The sequence below is a fragment of the Plectropomus leopardus genome, chromosome 19 (genome assembly GCF_026936395.1).
Source record: "Plectropomus leopardus strain MGB_pleo_1.0 chromosome 19, ASM2693639v1, whole genome shotgun sequence".
Lineage (NCBI taxonomy): Eukaryota > Metazoa > Chordata > Actinopteri > Perciformes > Serranidae > Plectropomus > Plectropomus leopardus.
The window spans coordinates 8,115,999-8,136,141 of NC_142194.1; the positions used below are offsets into that span (position 1 = coordinate 8,115,999).

Sequence of the window (20,143 nt, forward strand, 5' to 3'; positions counted from 1 at the left end):
CTCATAAACGTCACACTAAAAAAATCCTTCATTTAAGTTTACTGTTGATGCAAATGCAAAAGTGTTCAAACTGTGGACATGTAGCTTCCTCCTGCCTGCAGTTACACTGCCAGTGACATCCTGAAGACACACAGTATGTCCCAAAAGCATAACATACTTATTCTATACTATTGATTGTGATTAGTTTTCATTGGAACTACTTTTTAATCAAAGAAATAATCACTGTATGTAAACTGCTAGATTATCCAGTGCAACCAGGACACTGTTTCTAGAAAGAGACACATAAATACCATTCATCTCTGTTTTTTCAAGGGGAGACAAAACAATCTGACAACCTGGGTAAATAAAACCCAAACTATCTGCATGTCCAAATAAGTGAGCAAATAAAAGGTGAACCCCCTTTAAATGAACATATATGTTATGAAGAAGCTGAACCTTTTTTTGTTAAGACAGTCATTTATTGAGGCACTTGACACAAGCCATGGAATGTACAAATCAAATACAACAAATTCAAGGTATTTTTCACATTCTTGCATCTGTAAACATGGTAAAGATTATACATTCAGACAGTTAATTCACATTGTAGTGTTTTCCCCCCGCCTCCTGTTAATGGAGAGAGAAAAATATCGACACCTCGCTCAGAGTAGTGCACAGTACACGACAGCTACAAAACAGCAGTAGAGCCAAATACAAAACTATCACTGACCCCCTCTGTTACTCTTCACTCATGAAGACTGTCGAGAGAAGATTGGCAAAAAAGCGAAATGTAGACAAGCTGTTCATGTGCTCCCACTTAACCTGAACTGCATCTATTCGGTCATTTTCACAAAATGTGTGTAAGAGGTAAATTGCGGATGAGGCATCTAAGTCTAGCAGCACAAGAACACTTCTCTACTTCAGAAAACTGATCATTAATCAATAAATATATAAATACATTATAGTTTAAGCAGGCATGTGCACAGGCAGAGTTCAAATGTGTCTCTTTGCTTTGGCTTTTCACTCTCTGGGATGTAAACATTAGGGTTTTTTTGTATTTATGCTTATTGGCAATTGCAAAAATCTCCATTTACATTTTTTCTAATCTTGTGTCCCTGATGTCTGTGCACATACCAGCTCCGAAAAAAATATCTGAGGCCACAAAAACAAAATATTTCAGGTGTTAAAAGGTGAATAAGGCTGCTGTCCGGCTACTGTTTGTTCATAAATACAGAATGAGGTTTGAATGTGAAAGCTACAGCTCAAGTTTTCAAAAACTCGTGTTTACACCCTGTTTTCCTCTGGTAGAGCTGCGCCTCACAAAAAAACTATAAACATCCAACCTAAACAGCTGGCTCAGCTGGTGCTCACATCAGTAAGGGTTAGTGTCAATAAGGCTGTGAGTTAAAGGAATACTCCACCAAAAACAGTATCAAACACTTAACTGCCTGTTGGCTTTGCACCAAATGTGCCAAAATATGGTTGAATACAACTTTTTTTGCCGTTCCATAAACACTAAGATCATGTTGTTAGTATTTTGCCTGGGGAATATAGGACTTTAGCCCTTTGAAACCCATGCAAATTGGCTTGGTTTGATTAAAAAACATGGAAAAAAATGGGATGTAAAACTTGAAATGAAAAAATGACCAAAAAATGAGTAAGAAATTAGCAAAAGTAAAAGTAGATCACGTGAAAATTAGCAATAGATAAATAAATTTGAAAAGTAAAGACACAAAATAAAACATGAATATTGCCAAAAAAAATGATTAACAATTATAATTTTGAAAAATATTTTTAAATATAATTAATGAAGCTCTCTAGACATTTTTAACTGCTTTTTTTAAAAAAAAATCCCAAACCTACTAATTTCTTGCAATTTGTGGGACATTTCGTGCCTAGTCGGTCATTGCATTTATTCCCCGAGGTATTTGAAGCAATCAAACCAATACGACAGGGCTCAAAGGGTTAAATAGCCTGTCAAAGGCCTCTGAATACATCACAAGAAAACTGATGTCGATCCAGGTTTCAAAGGGTTAACAACCTGAGGAGGAGTTACATTATAAAATTACATAAAATTTACTCATCATGGGGTTTTTTTCTGCTAGAATTATAATCCAGGCTGTGCCAAGAAGGCTTTGAAAATCAGCCCGAAACAAACATAATTTAAAGGGACAACCTGGACCTTATTATCTCAATGTTTTCAACAATTTTTGAAATTGGTTCAGTATAGATTGAGACTGCTGCACTGTAAGTCCTTGGGGTATTTGTACTCTGTCAGTTTACCTCCATTAAATGTGCTCATTTTTGTCACTCACAGATTATTGTTATTATGAGTGTCTGACAATATTATGGAAAGGATTCCTACAGAGATACACCTTTTTTGTTAAAGAGTAAGATCCTTTTATTTAACCAGTGGTCACGTTTTAAAAAAAGGAAAAACAAAGTCTGCACACTAGACCACGCACCCGTACACATAAATATTTAATCCAGTTACCACCAATGTGCAGTTTTGAGCCACATGCTTTTTATCAAACATTTTCTCTTCTTTCATATTATCAATTATCCAGCATCTAGTTTTGTGTCATCTGGATGCTTTTGTGAACCCATTAGTCACAAAAACATGGAGGATTAGCATCCATGTTGAAAAACACCAAAGTTTCTCTTAAAGAAAATATCACTGGACGGTAAAAGAATGAAGAATAAAATACAAAACAAAGACTTTTTTTAATCTCTAGTCAAACATTTCTTCGGGTGGAAGTGTCGCACTGGAGGATTCAGGACTCAGTGATAAACAGCTGTGGAAAAGTGTGCGTATTTAGCCATATTTTGGAGAAACTGTGTTGGAAAATACTGAGCGTGGACAGTGGAGAAGAGGATTACGCTGCAGCAGACATGAAACTGGGTCTATTCAGGCCCCCAGGCAGCGCGTGTTTGACACTCTTAACATTCAGTAAGTTTCCTTTAAGGAGTTTAAAGTTGGACACAGTAAGTTGATGCTCAGTCTAAACAGCCAGCGTCCCCGAGTGACCGTTTCGTGTCATGTTTGGTATTGATGTAGTTTGTGACCTGGTGGTGAGAGTGAGGCCACATTTACACAGAGATTTCCCCCCTTTATGCTCCGTATGAGATCTTTTATCTCTGTGAGAACATAGAGAAAACCTGCCTGCTCAGACAGACACAGATTCAAACACTTGTTTTTATTTTATACTTGCGTAAAATGCAGCCGATTAGCCCGTCCCGTTCTGTGGGGTGAGGCTCTCCCAGGGACAGATGATCTCTTTGGCTCCCACTTCTCCCCGAGAGGCGGCCCTGCTCTCCTCGTCCTCGTCCTCAGACTCTATGGGGTAGATCCGGCACTCTGGAGGAATATCCACTTTAATCTGGAAGAAACTGCGGAGGGTTTGCAGAAAGGATTTGGTAAAACATGTGCCTGATATGCGTATTTGGTTGAAATACAGTGCAGGCAGAAAGCATTAGCTCTAATGCAGAACATTGGATTTGGAAATGTAAAATTTAATATGACCTCGAAGTGCACACTTTCAGCTTTGATTTAAGGGTGTCTTCCTGCACATCAGATAAATCCAGTCTCCTATTTTTTCATTAGTTTGTCTGCTTTTGTTTTCACTTGCTGGGCTTATTATTAAGATGTTTTCTTGGTTTTTGGGTTTCAGTTTACTGTGTTTTCTCCTCTTGTGTTCCTGTGGTTCCCTTTCCTCGTTTACCTCCACACCTGCGCTGCATCAGCCTCGTTAGTCCTTCCCTGCTCCTCAGTTTCAGACCTCTCTGCTCTGTTTCTCCTCCTGCACTTCACCCCCTTGTCAGACTAGTTTATTTAAGTCCTGGTTTTCAGTTCAGTCTTTGTTGGCTGTTTGATTTATTTGTGTGATTTTCAATTATTGTGTCCTTGGAACAAAGGGTGACATTTTTGAGTCCCTTTTGAGAAAAAGCAGTTTTTTTCCCAACTAGGATAGTGACACAAAAAGCACCTGTTTGGGGTTTTTTTGACAGACATTTCTGAATTTTTTGTCAGGAGAGTGGCAATAAAAGGAACTGTTTTTACAGAGACATTACTGCATTTCCTGCCAAGACAGTGTCATCATTAATGGTTGTTTTATAAAGAAGCATTGCTGTTGTTTTCCACTGAGACATCACTGTATCTCCAGTTGTTTTTTTTCACTAAGAATTCGCTGCCTTTCCAGCATCTTTTCAGCCACCAAACTGTCACTGTGTTTCCACTATGGAAAGCACCACAAAAAGTGGCTGCTTTTTGCACTAAGACATTGCTGCATTTCCTATAGGGATAGCGCAACATGTTCTCATCCCAAATAGTCACATTTGCCTCTTTGCAGAGGACTTCCACGTCTACATATTAAACTCTAAATATCCTTCTGCGTCTGCTGTTGACATTCCAGGATGGTGCATGTAAACAAATGCACATGGAGGGCTGACAATGCATGTGGTTGTGCACCACCAAAAGCTGTTTATTTACCAAAACAACGCTGTGTTTCCTGCAGGAACAGGGCCACAAAAAGGCAAATAACGTAATGCTTTTTTGCCTAAACTGAATTACAGTTTCAATTATCTTCTTATATAAAAACGTACAACTGTAAGGTACCCATGACTCGCAGAAACGTACAATGCCAACATTTATTCTGGCAATAGGGTTAATAAAATAATCAATATTAATTAATAAAATAATGTGATCAAAGAGAATCTGACTGAGCAGTTAGTGAAAGGACCGTTTTTGTGTGTGTGTCTTTTTCTCACACTCACTTTCCAATCCGTCTCGGTGGAGCCTGGCTGGGCTGATCGGGGCTGATCGGCTGAATGCGGCTGCTGGTCCCGGCAGCTGAGTGGCATTTGGGCGACAGGCTGGCGAACATGGTGGCGGGGGTGCAGCCACGCTTCAGCAGGCGACGCAGGGACAGAGCCATGCGAGACTTGGACACATTTCCACCCGCGGGGGCCCGAGCAGCAGGTTTCCCCTCGCCTTCTCCGTCACTGGCCTCCACTCGGCGCTCAGAGGCCGAGGTGCTGTCCAAGGCCACGCTGATGGGAGAGGGGCAGGCTGGGCTGTGAGCCAGGAAGGGGAGAGGGGGTGAGGCGTTGGCAGCGGGGAAGTCAGTGATGCCAGAGTAGACGGCGAGGTGGGGGACGGGAGTGGTGAAGCGGCACAGCTGTGAGGTCAAAGGGCAACAGACACAAGTCAGAGGGCATCGAGAAAGAAATATGTGTGTGCATTTTAAAAACAGGTTCGTTTAAAATGATTTTTTTTACTCAAACTTCATGATGATCAGAACACGTTCATACAGAAAGGATAGAGCATTTATAACCGGATATTAAAATGTACGGAAGCTAAGAACGGACATTTACCATTTTTTTTTTAATTTTTTTTTTTTAATAAGATCAAGTTCATTATTTTGTTATCTCGAGAAAACAAAATTGATTTTCCTTTTCGGGTTAATTTATGACGATTATAAAGAAAACAAAAGGCCAGTTTCACAAGATAATGAGATAATTTATCACATGACTTTTGTTTCTCGAGATCAGGAGATTTTCATAAACAATGGCTCATTTGGCTGCAGTATAATTATTCCAAGATCTCAAGAAAATAGGCCAATTCCTCAACATATGAAGATAATTTATCACTAGAAAACAACATTTATTTTGGTATAATTATACTGCAGTCAAGTTAGCCCTTGTTTATAAAAATCCAGTAATGTAAAAAACGCTTTTTTTATCTCAAGTAATCTGCCTTTTGTTTTCTCGAAAAATGGGCATAAATTAACCCATTAATTAGATAGATAATAAGATAATTCATCACAGATGAACACCTTTTGTTTTCTCAAGATCATTAATTGTACTGCAGTCAAGTACAATGTTGAGAATGGACATAAAATAAGTTGTAATCACAGAAAATGATATCCCAGGATCATTTGCTTAAATCCTGTGACCTAGAGAAAGCAAATGTTGTTTTCTTGTATCAAATTATCTTTAAATTCAGGTAATCTGCCTTTTGTTTTCTCAAGAATCGACATAAATGAAGCCGTTATCTCCAGAAAAATGAACTTTGGTATTTTAAGATACATTGTTTTTCTTAGCCTCTGTAACAATCATGCTTCAACTGACTCTTTTTCTCTGATGAACGGTCCACACAAAAACCAAACCACATGAAAACAATGAATGAACGACAAACAGATAAACATGAGGAGGTTTTTGGGTGTTTTATTGGTGAGCGATGACAAAGAAAACATACAGAACACCGTGAGTGGAAACAAACGGGACATGTGTCATGAAAAAACAACATGAGAGACAGAGTTACAGCTGGTATGGACAGAAATGTCACAGATGGCAACAGATGTCTCAACAAGCCTGCAGTCAGTTCACCACATGACTCGTGTAGAGACATGTGAGTAGTTATGTGTTTAAAGGTTCAGTTCAACCAAAATCTGTTTGCATAAAAGTTGCTTATTTACACGGAACGACATTAGCTTTCATTTGGAGTTTTTTCTGAACATCAATTTTCTCTTCAATATTATTATTAATATTATTATTATTATTATAAATATTAAAACCGAAGACTGTAGAACCAAAACAGGCTGAGAGATGCTACACAGCTCCCTAGAATTAAGGGGGTTAAATGCAGTCAGGTGATAAATCTCAGTAAGTTTAATACTATGAGCGACCCCTTTCACATTAAGCATGATCATTTGATCCACTGTCATTATACAGCGACTTTAAACGCATTCAAATGTAAACATTATTTTTAAGAAATAAACTGCAGCATCTATTTAAATGCCAGTAAATTATTCAATAAAATCTCTGAGCATTATGTGTTAATGTTCATTTTTTAGGAGGAGGAGGCGGGGCCTCCTTGCCCTGTTTGCTGAGTTTGCTCATGACCTGCGTGATGTCAACGTTGGCGGCCATCTTGGCCCTCTGCTCCTGCTCCATCTGCCGCAGGATGATGGGACTGAGACTGGGCCGTCGCTTCTTTGCATTCTGCTCCAACTGGGCGTCACTGGAGGACAGAGGACAGAGACACAGGAGACAAGAGGAAGGGGGGTAAGACGAGATGAAAATTAAGTTTTGGAGAGTGATGGATGTGGTCGTTTCGGGAAGCTACAGGGACACTAATATCAGCCAGAGAGATGAGAAAAATAAACTTTGTTAATGTTAAGTCATTCTTTTCAGAGAATAATCAATTCTTTGTTCAATTTGTTCAATAAGCCCTTTGAAACCTGAACAAATTGGCTTGATTGATTGACATGTTACGAGTTAAATAACATGACAAGTAGCACAAAAGAGAAAAGAAAAAAAACAATTTATATGAATATAGATATAGATCAAATAGCTATTATTAATACTAATAATAATAATAATAGTTTTTCTGTTTTTTTACCCTATTTTCTATCATTATTAACTAATAATTCTCCCTCCCTCTCTTTAAATACTCATTTTCAGGTCATTTTCTTGTCTTTCCTAATTTCTTACATTTTTTTTCTTGCTTGCAATTGTTTATCTATTTTTTAATTTCTTTTCTTTATTTTTGTTTATTTTACCTTTTTAATATATGTTTAATCTATTTTATTTCCTTTTTATTTCTGGTTTGATTGCTTTTATTGTTTCTGTTGTTTGTTTTGGTATTTCTCTTTGTATTATTTTACACTGATTACACTGACGTTATGCATCCTGCAACTTGCGTTATTTATGCTCTGGTTTTAATTTTATCCCAACTCGGCCTTAGTTTCTTCTCGCTTCTATTAAATAGGACTGTTTAGCTTTCTGTTGTATCTCCATTTATGTATCACACTTCTGCTTTGCCTTGTTTGTCAAAACACTTTGTAAACTCTGCTTGTAAAGGTGCTATATAAAGGTATTTCACGTTCCAGGTTTCAAAGGGTTAAAGCAGATCATGGCTCAAAATTGTCTGAAGAAGTACCATTAGTTAAATGCATAAATGTGTGAATTAAAAACGGGCAGTTACGTGAAATGATGCTCCTCAGGACAGACGGCCTTCTTCATCGTTTCCTTAAACACGGGAGATTTCTGGTAGCGGCCGTACGAGTCCTTTTTCATGAGCATGTAGATGTGAGTTTGGGCTGCGTCCAGGACGTATCTGTGTGGGTGTTTCAGGCCCTTCACTGTGATTTCCATTGTTTTTCCGTCGATGTTGATCCACCGCGGCGCTCCACGAGCCAGGAACGTCCTAAAATCAGAAAGGGTTAAAGAAACAGATGAAACACAAAGTGAGTCAAAACAGCCGCTGAATTCTTCAGTGTCAAAAATATTCCTGCAGCTGCTCAAAATATGACAAACTTTGATGATATATTCTTTTTAAATTTAATTATCAAACAGTTTTCAAAAACACCAATTTTACAGCTGCAGTTAGCTACGGACAAAATTTTGATTTAAACTGTGATTAATATTAAGATAAATCATTTCCAATAATGAATGTAATAAGCAATCATTTCCAATATTAATTAATCTGCAGCTTATTTTTCAGTTAATAAAATCTTAGAAAACAGTGAGGAAATGTCCATTATAACTTCCCAAATGTCTTGTTTTGTCTAAACAATAGCCTAACACAAAACAATATTCAGTTTACAATTATATATGAAAAATACAATTAATAATCAAAATAGCTGCTGGTTATTATTCTGTTAATTGATTAATCGACTAATTGTTTCAGACCTATCTCCAAACTCAACATTCACCAGTGAAGACAAACACACTCTGCACAGAGCATAAATTAAGACATTACTTGTATATATGCTCTGCTTTCTCTCTCATCGTCGCAGCTTCGCCCCACTTCAGATCTTCGCAGCCTTCCCAGAATGCCAAGTTCTCACCTAAGATGGATCAGAATAGAAAAGAAATAAAATAGAAAAGAAAACACATTCACCACACTATTCTTATCCCCTTTTAATGGCTGAAAAATTAACATTGTGTGACCAAAAATAAATCCACAGAAAAGCAATTTCACAACAATAAGCCCTCTGCAATCAGTGCTGTTCCAATTATTTTTTTCTCACGTAGTCTTATTATAATAACGACCGTCATACCGCTGAACTCTTTCTTCAGGAAGAGTCTGAAATCATCTCGTCCTCGTGGGTCTGAGAGCAGCTCGGCGAAGCTGAACGTCCACCTCTCCACTCGCATTTTAGTTGGTATTTCCACACTGACACGCATACACACAGATAAAAAGAATAAAAGGGGCAATTTATTTTAAATTATACTCTGAATAGCATGCAGATTATGTATTGTCCACAGCTGACTCACTTGGGCATGTTCAAGGTCCAATACGTGACATCATCAGTGAGCCAGGGGTTGCTGGGAAGACACTTGGCGAGGAAAGGGTCGTGGTTGTAATAGGTGGCGCAGTATTTCACCAATCTGCGAGAACGAGGAGAAATAATTTACTGTCTGAATCTTACCAACAATGACACGACGCACAAACTGCATTTACTTTTTAAAAAAATCTAGTCTCTGATCTCTAAAAAATGTAAGAAAATATAATTAGTCTTAATGTATCTTAACTTTATATCTAATTGTTAAGTTTACTTAAAATCGAGTTATATTTACTTTATTTTGTGAAGTTTTTGCAACTTAAAATAACAATTAAATCAGTCTTTCTGAGTTTTAGCAACTTCAGTAAATTAAGTCTACTGTGCTATATATCTGTATTCTGCTGGTTACAAACAAATCAGTCATATTTGTATTTGCTGGCGCGGAGGCATTTTTAATAAATAAAACAAGATTTTAAAGTCTGGGTAAAGTAAATTCAGATATTTGTTTCAAAACACATTCTAAATGTTAGAAACTGATTGTTGAAAACATGTTACAAAAATCCTTTACTATATAGCACTGAATTGAGTTAGACGGTTGACGGTTTTATCACCATTTTCCTGTTTTAAGATTTTTTGGGCGGGCCTAAAACCATAGCTCGATGACACACTGGAGCTATACTCAGCATAACCCGCCCCTGACAATTTAGCAGTATAAAAACGAGAAGCATCGTTAGCATAGTCCCGCTCCTCCAGCGGACACACCCCCAGCGTTTCAGATCAGAGAATACTGTGCGTTTTTCATGATTTTGAGACCTTCTTTTACATACTTGGCAATTTTTTTGGTCAGATGTTTAAAAACACATCTTTCTGTGATGTGACTAACTCAGAACACATTTTAATTATCACTTTACCCAGACTTTAAGGATTTTTACAGTCTTGGTGAAGGTGTTTACTCTCTTCACAAGACACTAAACCTATAGCTGCTGTATCTGCATCATCTGTGCGTGACTTTCACCTGTCCTACCTGCACGTGTGGAGATGCTATATTGAGGCACTTCTATATGATGAAAGCAATCAACAGTGACTGGTCTGTCACAGATAGAAGCACACTGGGAATATGATGGACAATCTTACGCGCCAATGGACACAGATGACTTCACTCTGGGCCTCATGATGGACTGCTGGGTGAACATCATCTACAGGGAGACGGGGGAGAGATGACGGCTATAAAAACGTCAAGAAAACAGATCTGTCTCTGCGGATCACTAATGGTTAACGCAGCTGTTGGTTTAGATGAGACAGGATGAGAAGAAAAAAGTTGGAAAAGAGAAAAATCTCACTCACGATTCTGTTGTAGAAGTCGGGTGTTTTGGCCTGCGGAGGAAAAAATATTAAATGTTACAATACAGATTTTCTGCCATATAAAAAAAATAATCTAGTAATCTACATTCTTATCTAATTCTTATTTTTATTGCATTTATAACACAGATCCCATTTCTCATTTTTTATTTACAATCTGCTTATATATTGACTATGATGCACATATTTCTCTATTTCCATATAAATATTGTTCTGTATTGTACCGTAATGCAGCAATTTTATTACTTCTATTTTCTACTTCTCTGTGCTTGAGAGAGCGGTTCGAACATGACCCAATTTCCCTCGGGGATCAATAAAGTATTTCTGGTTCTGACGTAGACACAGAGGGATGCTTTGCTGGCTTTGTGCTCTATTTCTTTTTGAGGGCCATTGTGAGTGTTAGACCTCGACAGTGAGGACATTTTGGATAATTCTGACTTCTTTTAACAGGCGTTTGAGAGTTAAAAAGAGCATTTTAATGATTTAGCATTGCATTGCTATAACGTTGTCGGATTAATGATGGAAAATTTAAACAAAGGATCAAAACTGATGCAGCAGAAGAGATTTTTTTTTTTTTTATTCCAGATGTTCTTCTTCATCGTCAAAATTTGACGCCGACATTACCAAAAACTGCCAAAGGTTTGGTCAGGCATTTTTGAGTGAAATTTACTTATTTATTTTTTGCATGTTTCATCTCGTCCCGCTCTTCTGTGCTATGCGCGGCAGGATTAGGACAAAGAAGTTAGGTTAGGGTTAATATCAGACAGGAGATCAGCACACTGTATTAATGTTCCAAGTAATTTTAATTGTCTTGATTTTTTTGACAATACGTGAAGTTCAATCGAAACCTTGCTCATTTAAAATTACTGGGAGCTTTTAAAGCAGTGTGCAGATCTCCTGTGTGATTCTTGTCTTTGTCTGATTTTGTAACTGTAAAAGTGTTTTTAATAAATAATAATAATGGACGTAGCTGCTGTGACGTCATCCATTGGTATGTGGATTCCCATTTTAAAGAGTTTTGCCTTCGCAGTTTTGTTTTTTTGGAGCCTGTAGTGACTGCAGCGACGCCTCGCAGACAGCCTGTCACTCAAAGTAACCTGCTCTTAATTATGTGTAACTTTGCGCTTCAAAAAAATGTCAACGGATGACTTACATAAAAATTCACTGCCATCAATATTAGCTACAGAGACCAAAACGTAAGGTTAAGAATTAGGTTTAGGATGACATCATCATGTGATGATTCAGTCTCTCTATTTCTTTGTGTTTTGCCCTCAGCGCTGACCTTTATTTCTATACAGTCTGGTTTATTTTGGAAGGCTAGGGGGCTGTGCTTTTTGTGTTTTTGAGTTTGTTTAAAAATCCAGAAAAAAAAAGTATTAAAGAAACACGAATTAGGTTAATGTCCAGGCTACGTTAAGGGTTAAGCATGTAGTTGTGATGGCTAAGGTTAGAGTTAGGATGTAGAGAATGAATTATATTAAGCACCAACACGAGGGTTTTCTCTGTGTGTGTGTGTGTGTGTGTGTGTGTGTGTGTGTGTGTGTGTGTGTGTGTGTGTGTGTGTGTGTGTGTGTGTGTGTGTGTGTTAATAACCACTTCAAAAGAATACAAATAGACAGCCAGGGGAAAAAGCCTGTAGAAGAGCAGAGAAGAAAGGAGAAGCTAATTTTAGTGAAAGACGAGTTAAATGATTGACACAGCAGACAAACGGGGAAAGAAAGAGGTTGAAGACAAACATCAGGCATCCTTTACTGCGAACGTATCGATGCGTTAAAGCCTCTTACTGAATATAAGCTGATTGGCAGGAATTATGTTCATACAGGTCACACAGAGACTCACCTGTTACCTCGTCTGCGTTTGGATCTACTAGTCGATCCAGTCCGTAGTCCATGGCGCTCACTGTCCCTGGCTACACACACAAACACACACACACACACAGCGGCAATTTAAAAAATGATCTCACAATGTGTGTTTACCAAAGGACTCATTAATTAAAGCAGATGGCTGTTTTATGATGCTAATCACAGGCTGCTAATGTGTCACACTATTCCCAAACATCCGAGAGGACCGTCACATGGAAAACGTGATTTTGTGAATTCACTGTTGGACGTTACAGGTTGAAATAATTTGTTTCCAGCAGATGCTTTAAAAATGCAGCGCTGTCCCTCGACCATGATATTATCTGAGACAGAGAGCTGACTCATTTATTTAACTCCTTCATACGCAACTTCTAAGTATTCGCGCTGTATTTTAAGTAAGGGATGAACTTTCATTTATAAAACCTCAGGGAGCTATTTTTATTTATTCATTTTTTTATTTAAATTTTCACTGGCTACAAAAAAATAGTTGCTGGGAACTTCTTGCACATGATGTTGAAAGTTTCAGTTTTGATTAAATGTTTGCTAATGGCATTTTAACAAGGTTATGTGTTGGAGTTTGTTATATTCCAAATTTGAAATATTAACCAAAATATTTTCATTTTTATTTTAAATGCATATTGTTCCAAATATCAGTTATCAGTGTCATTAACAACTAATAATCAGTATCAGTATTGGCCCTGAAAAAACAATATCTGTCAACCCCTAATTAATAGAGTTTGACCTGAAATAATAAACATCTGGACATCAAGGTTATGTAATAAGTTATGTTGTATGTAATAATGTTATGCCAGCTGATATTTGCTTGAGTGGGATATAAAATGACCACACAACAAAACGGCACACAGTGAACTTGAGTCTTTCTGGGAGTTTTGAGGAGCATCGGGGCTGATCCGTAACGCAGCGTCATCCTCAACCAACGGAGGGAAACTCAGGATGCCGCAAGAATGAGGTGCAAACCGCTGCACCACATTCTCCTACGCAGTGTGAAATATTAATCAGCGGTGCCCTTTTCCTCTGACTGGACATGTAATGGTAATGAGGCATCATGGGTAGAGATAATGAGATACCCTGGGAAGTATCGAGGTGGAATGCAATTTATTTTCAGACGTCTCTGTCTGCTGGAAATCCACTGTTATCTACACGGAGCTGCATCCTGTGTTTGTGTGTCTGATAACTATCTGTGTGTGTGTGTGTGTGTGTGTGTGTGTGTGTGTGTGTGTGTGTGTGTGTGTGTGTGTGTGTGTGTGTGTGTGTGTGTGTGTGTGTGTGTGTGTGTTTGTTTTCTCACCGGAGGTCTGTGAACCACCCAGTACGCTCTCTCCTGGCAGTCAAACACCACACGATCCGGTTTCTTCCTCTCCTTTGCAGCCCTGAAAGTGACACACAAAACCCCGGAGCATCGTAACACCTTCTCGACCTCCAAACTGAGCGATGTCTTTGACGCTCACACAAACACCTACCTGTACTGTTCTTTGGCTTGCATCACGATGAAATCCCATTTATGATTCATCCACTTGTGAAGACGGTTATACTGCTCCTGAAGACATTAAATAACAGCTCAGTAAATGCCAGCGGACAACGTGAATCACTCTCGTTTCGCCCTCAGCCTCACCTGCTCGTGCAGCTCCAGGACTCCCTTCTTACGGATGTTTCTTTTCGCCAAGTAGATTGCTTCAGTGATGATACAGAAAGTGTGAGTTTTGGTAACAAGATGTGAGATACAAAGCGTATTACATGAGTCACACTCACCATAATCTGTATCCTCAACAGGCCACTGCTGTGTGGGCCAGAAGTACGGTGTCTGAAGAGGACAAAAGTCAGAAGTTTTACTGTGATTTGTTTGTCACAGACCAGCATCAAAGATTAATGTATCTTTGCAAAGGAAACCAAAGCAGACCAATTTAAATGGATAGCAGTGGGTATATAGTGGGGCTGTATGATATACTTATTTGTAGTCAATGTATCATCTATTCCCACCAACATCAGTGTGTGCATGTAAGTTTTTAAACAGGACTAAATCTGCTAAATATAGGTGATTGACTGCATTCCCACTGCCAGTGAACGCACAGCTGCATCACACGAGTCTGCCTTTCTGTCAGCTAGAATGTGTGTGTGGGGGGTGGTTGTTTTGCTGGTGTGTCTGTGTGACATCACAGACAGGCAGGAGAACAGGTGAACAGAAGACAGCAGGACGAACAGAGGTCTTTGAAAACTTCCCAGCGGTTTCTTCTCTTTACATGTCGCCTACTTATTCAGTGTCTGTTTCAAACTCAGTGCAGACTAACTTGGAACAAATGTTTGAATGCAGCTTGTGAGGAAACGGAGGGTAATTAGTGACAACACATTATTGCATCTCGCTGGTTAAGGAGCTGAAGTTACCGTGTTCACCTGGGTGTTGTGTTCCCATTAGTGCCAACTGGAGCCGAATAAAAAAGCGATAAAAACCCGTATCCACTGCAGTCATTTGACCCTGGTGTGAATGCCGATCATATGCATTCCCGGGTGTAGCAGGTTTTTTGTGCAGTGGGAATGATGTTTTACATACAGTAGCCGATGGTCAGTGTGTGCAGAAACAGACAGGGCGCACACCTCACAGGGGTTGAACATATTTTAGTCACTTTAAAAAAGGCCTATCTAAAAAACTCTGTAACTGGCATGCAGTTATGCAAAAATTTGCAAATGTTAATTTTAATGCCAGAAACGCTCCAGGCAGCAGCGGAGTGGGACCAGTGGCAATATATGGAAATGTGAAATGTGTGTTTACCTGGAAGCGATAGAGCGATGCATCCGGTTTGATCACTAAGCGTTTGTGGTCTTGTAACGGGTAGATGTATCCTAACGCCACCAGCATGGAGCCCAAACTCCTCGCCTCTGAGGACAACACGCAGAGAGACAAGCAGGAGTTTAACAACAAAAGACACTTTCAGCTGACTCATCCTTCATTTCATGAACACACATGAAAGACTTGAGCTGTCTCTTCTCTCACCTTGTGTGTCTATTTGAAATCTGTCAACTAACCACGAAATGATGTCCTCACCTGAGGAGGAGAGATGGAAACGATAAGTCAGGGGTAACCAAGTGTCCAGCACCAGTTTTACAAAAGCAGCTCTGACAGGAGAAAAATGAAATGAATGCCTCTAAATGCCAGAGCCCTGATAGTCCATAGTTGACTGTCTGTATGTAGTTCTTCCAAAAAAAAGAAAAGGAGAGAAAGATGACCGCAGAGGAGAATCTGTTGTCATGTTTGCTCCGTTTCATTCACTCAGCTGTTATAATATGCATTCAGAGCTCAGCAGTGACGTAAAAGTCGAGGTTTTCTCTCCTCCTCCTCTTCCACCTCCTCACCAGCTCTCTGTTTTTCTCTCGTTCCCGTCTCCTGTGTTATTTGCTCTTTTCCTCTCACCCGCTCAATCATCATCCTCCTCCTCCTTCACCTCCTACTTTTTCCCCTCTCCCTGACAGGGAGACGGCGGGGGTTGTCATGGAGATTAAATCTGTAGCTCTCCAGTTTGCGCCCGGAGCTCTGGTGTCCTCCAGTGAGACTATGCAGGCACAATCACTCCTGGAGAACATCAAGAGTGTATACGTGCACTGTGTGTGTGTGTGTGTGTGTGTGTGTGTGTGTGTGTGTGTGTGTGTGTGTATATTTACCAGTGATAGCGTGTGGTATTGTTGTGATAACCAGTCTCTGAGGCTGCGACTTCACTCCTGTTTTGGGGTCCTGCATCTCCAGCAGCACTTTCTCCGCCTGCAGAGGAACGTTATGAATATGATGATTAAAAATATTCTGAAGGGGTGAGCAGAGGTTACTACAAAAACTGATTGAGAGGTTTAACAACAGGTTGTGGGGGCAGCCGTTATGGAGGGAAAATCAGGGCAACTCATACATTTGTGGTTAAAAAAGCAGGTTAAATGGATATGTGGGTGAAATAATTTACTGACTAGGACATAATGGTGATGGTAATTATTATCTTTATCATGCGTAGCATTTCATTTAACCTGTTTTCTGTGTAGCTTTTTGAAACCTGAAAAATCTGCTTGATTTTACTTAAAACGTGAGGAAAAAGTTACCAAAAAAATAGCAAAAAAATTGTAAAAAGTACAAGAAAATAACCTGAAAATTAGAAGAAAAAAGAAAAAAATTAAAGTAAAAGAAATCAAACAAAGCAAACTAAATTTAGAAAAAGGGCTTTAATTCTGAAATATAATTTTAAATAAAGAATTATGATAATTACAAATATAGTTTTTCCCTGTTTTCTTCCCCTACACATTTTCTCAAGCCTTTTAAAAAAATCTATTTAATGAAATAAATATAGATAATTAATAAATTTAATAATTATAAAAATTAAATTTAAGAAATGAAAATTAACTTTGCCGCTCCACTGGCTGCTCTGAGTGTGGCCCTGCTTCCACGCTGTATCCAGATGTTTTGAATACATCTATACTGTAGACGAGGACCTGCTCCTTATGTAGATATAAACGGCTCATTCTAAGGTGACAAAAACACAAAAGTTTTTTTTTTCAGGTGAAAAACCCTCAAGAAAACACACTTATAATATTATATTCAGTTTCTGCCAATATATCCCCTTAAATCCTACACACAGGACCTTTAACGCTGCACTTACACGAGGTGAGAGGTTTGTTTATGTCACGGCTTTTGTTTGGCTGGTGTGGGAGGTTTTCGGTGAGTCACTGCCCTCTAAACAGTTCTTTATAGTTATCGAATCATCTGAGGCCGCAGCTCACACACATCCCACGGCTCAGGTGTGAATGGGGAAGGCAAGAAATCACACTGAACATTAATTCAGTTTGTGTGAAAGTGTGTTTGTGTGAGAGAGAGAGTGAGAGCGTGTATGTAGCTGACTCCAGGGCCTGTTTGAAGTGGCTTTGTGCTTTGAAGTCATCCTGGAGAGGCTATAAGCCTTCAGCCTGAGCCCGACCAAAGTGGGCTTTCATGGTCCAAAACACGAAGTTGTCCTGGAAATTGAGTTATCAGAGAGGATTCCCCTGGAGAGCAGGACATTGTGAGCGCTACATTTGGGCACAATAACAATATTTGCCTAATTAAAGTCATAATTATTTCATTTCATGTGCATAGGTCTATGTTTGTGTGAGTCTTAAGCGCACACACACATATACTTATATACATTTTGTATTTTTTATTCTTATTGTGTTTATTCTTATCACTGATCAGGGAGGTTATAATTATTTCTTGCACAATTTCTCTCATGCCAAAATTACTTCATTGTTATAGATATCCAGTTCTTGAAGTGGGTATATGTGATCACTGTCATTATTTTATTATTAATTATTTATTATTTTTTCAGTATGTACAGACTATTTGTTCTTCTGGTGTACCACTGACTTACACACCTATTCACGAATTTTTTTATTTATCATCATAATTTTTAAAATTTTATTCAATATTTTATTTAATGAGTAAGATACATGAAATGATATGACAACAAAATAAAAAATAAATAAATTCTTAATTTTTTTTTCTTTAAAATTTCTATTGTGCCAAAGGTTACTTCACTGTGATAAATATCCAGCTCCTGAGGTGGATAAAATATGACATAGTGCCGTTCTGTTGATGACCACAGCGGCTGGATTAAGTTCTCTGCAGCGTCTGGTTGGTGTAGACGAGAGCGCTGATACTGATCCAGGCTTAACGCTTATTAAACTGAATGACCTTATCACTGGGAAAGGGTTGCAAGAAAACAGTCTAACATTTAGTGTGACAAACAGACACTGAAACCAAGATGACATTTGTTTCGATGTCTTATCATTGTGTTACATCTATCTCTAAATGCTTGGTTCTTAGGGAGCGTTCGTTATTTTTTAGATGGGAGGGAATGGTGAAAAAAAGGGGAAGGCGTGTAAACTTTTTAAGCCCTTTAAATGGCTGTATCTTTTTTTTTTAAACCATGTATCAAAGCCATAAACTGTACAAGCAGACCTTATCATTGGATTTTCACATTTCAACAGTCCTTTAACACACATTGTGCGATGAACGCTTTTGTCAGTAAAAAAAGACAAACAAATAACAAGGCTGCATTCAGGTCTGACAAAAACGTTGCAAAACAGTTATTTAAACAGAAAGGGTGGTGCGTTGAACACCTTGTTGGACAAACAAACGAAAGAAGTCAACCCCGAGCTACCCCCTCCCCTGCTAAATCAAGAACAGTCCCTTATGAAACTATATTTTTTTCACTAATTATGATCATTCGGGTAACCGAAATTCAAATTTGCATGCATGTTACTGCATTGAAACCTAGATTTGCATTACTTTTTGTGCTGCATTTAGATGCCTTTCACACATATTTAAACCTTTGAACCTTTAGCAAATGCAAAAAAAAAAAAAGATAACAAATGCTGTGTCTAACGCTTTTAAACTTGGGCGACTTGATTTCTTTCAGAAACATAGAGAGAAAGACAATTACAACTTGATAAGAAATGTCTCGCAAATGGCAAGAAATTAGTAGATTTAGATTTATGTTTTTAATCTAGGGAAAAAAAGGTCCAGGGAACTATATTTCTAATTATTATTTTTAGAATTATGCATAGGCTATTTATATATTCAAAATTATGTTACAGAATTATTATAATTTTCAAGTATTTTTATGGCTTATTTTCTTTATTCTGTTTTTTTCCGTTTGTTTGTTGTTTTTTCTTGTACTTTTCACAAATTATTGTTGATTTTTATGTAATTTTTTCTTCAGTTGCTCATTGCCTTCTCCCCATTTTTTGAAAGAAATCAAGCCAAGTCAAGTTTTTTGTTTTTGTTTTTGTTTTTTTTTTGTTTTTTTGCTTTTCCTAAAATCACTCTGCCACCTGTGAGCTTTGCTGTTTTTAATCTAGATTAAAAAAATATATAGCCTACACAAAAAACAAATGGAAACAAGCCTTCCTCTGAGGACCTGCAATTCACACAGACAGTTTCAGAAGCTAGCAGTTTATAAAAGCAAATGCAAACACAGCCAGGGTGAATGAGGATCCAGCAGACCACAACAGCCAAAGCATTGCGTTGGAAAATCCACATAAGTGACCATCTATAGGTGCGTCTGCAGGTATCTACCAGCCTGAGCAGAGCTGCGATCATCTCTGATATAAAAAAGAAAAGACTACCTTCTTGAGACAAGCCATCCGTGGTCGGTACCTCTGTCCATGGTCCCGGAGAGTGTTTCTGATGGTCATGGTGTCTGATGATACAATGCTGCTGTCGCCTGTGAGCTCTGTCGTGTGGGGATGCTGGAGGGGAAGTGCAATGATAGATACCGATGCTGCCTTCAGGTGTTCCCAATAAGCTCCTGCTTGGGTGTTGGGAAACTGAGGATTTTATGTTACATTGTTAATTTTCGTGTTGAAGTATACGTCATAATTAAATTAGTTTTAAGCCAATTTGATATATGATAAAAAGCGACCATAAAACTGTATAATATCATGAGGTGGCGTGAAATTGTAATGAAAAAATCTCGAAATAATACGAAAGTTACAGTTTTTTCATTAAATTTAGACAAGTGTTCGGCGATATTAATGTTATGAATATCAAAAAGGCTGTTCTTACTCACTACTAATCGAATAAATGAATTCAATAGATAAATTAGTCAACGGTTTCCGATTGCATTGATTATTTGC

The 20,143-nt window shown here is 38.3% G+C and overlaps 1 protein-coding gene and 1 long non-coding RNA gene across 5 annotated transcripts; one reads left to right on the forward strand and one right to left on the reverse strand.

Moving 5' to 3' along the window:
- Positions 1–435: 435 nt before the first annotated feature.
- Positions 436–19,780, reverse strand: rgs9b (regulator of G protein signaling 9b). Of its 4 annotated transcripts, none has more exons than XM_088070534.1 (18): positions 19,634–19,780; positions 16,157–16,253; positions 15,492–15,542; positions 15,270–15,376; positions 14,118–14,306; positions 13,966–14,042; positions 13,794–13,875; positions 12,472–12,534; positions 10,611–10,640; positions 10,401–10,462; positions 9,259–9,372; positions 9,042–9,157; positions 8,741–8,828; positions 7,964–8,185; positions 6,880–6,997; positions 4,750–5,153; positions 3,189–3,366; positions 437–3,042 (listed from the first exon to the last, which is right to left on the reverse strand). In XM_088070534.1, exons 1-17 carry the CDS (start codon positions 19,700–19,702, stop codon positions 3,204–3,206), a joined length of 2,052 nt encoding a protein of 683 aa, XP_087926660.1. In that variant the 5' UTR covers positions 19,703–19,780; the 3' UTR covers positions 437–3,042; positions 3,189–3,203. The 4 variants fall into 4 exon arrangements, with proteins under 4 accessions (XP_087926659.1, XP_087926660.1, XP_087926661.1 ...); XM_088070535.1 differs by having other exon boundaries at positions 3,185–3,366; XM_042508071.2 differs by having other exon boundaries at positions 438–3,366; positions 14,118–14,176; positions 14,255–14,306.
- On the forward strand, positions 6,904–12,207 carry LOC148186300 (uncharacterized). The gene is made up of 2 exons (XR_015775077.1): positions 6,904–7,041; positions 10,365–12,207. It is a non-coding gene; the product is annotated as an uncharacterized LOC148186300 (long non-coding RNA).
- Positions 19,781–20,143: the final 363 nt, after the last annotated feature.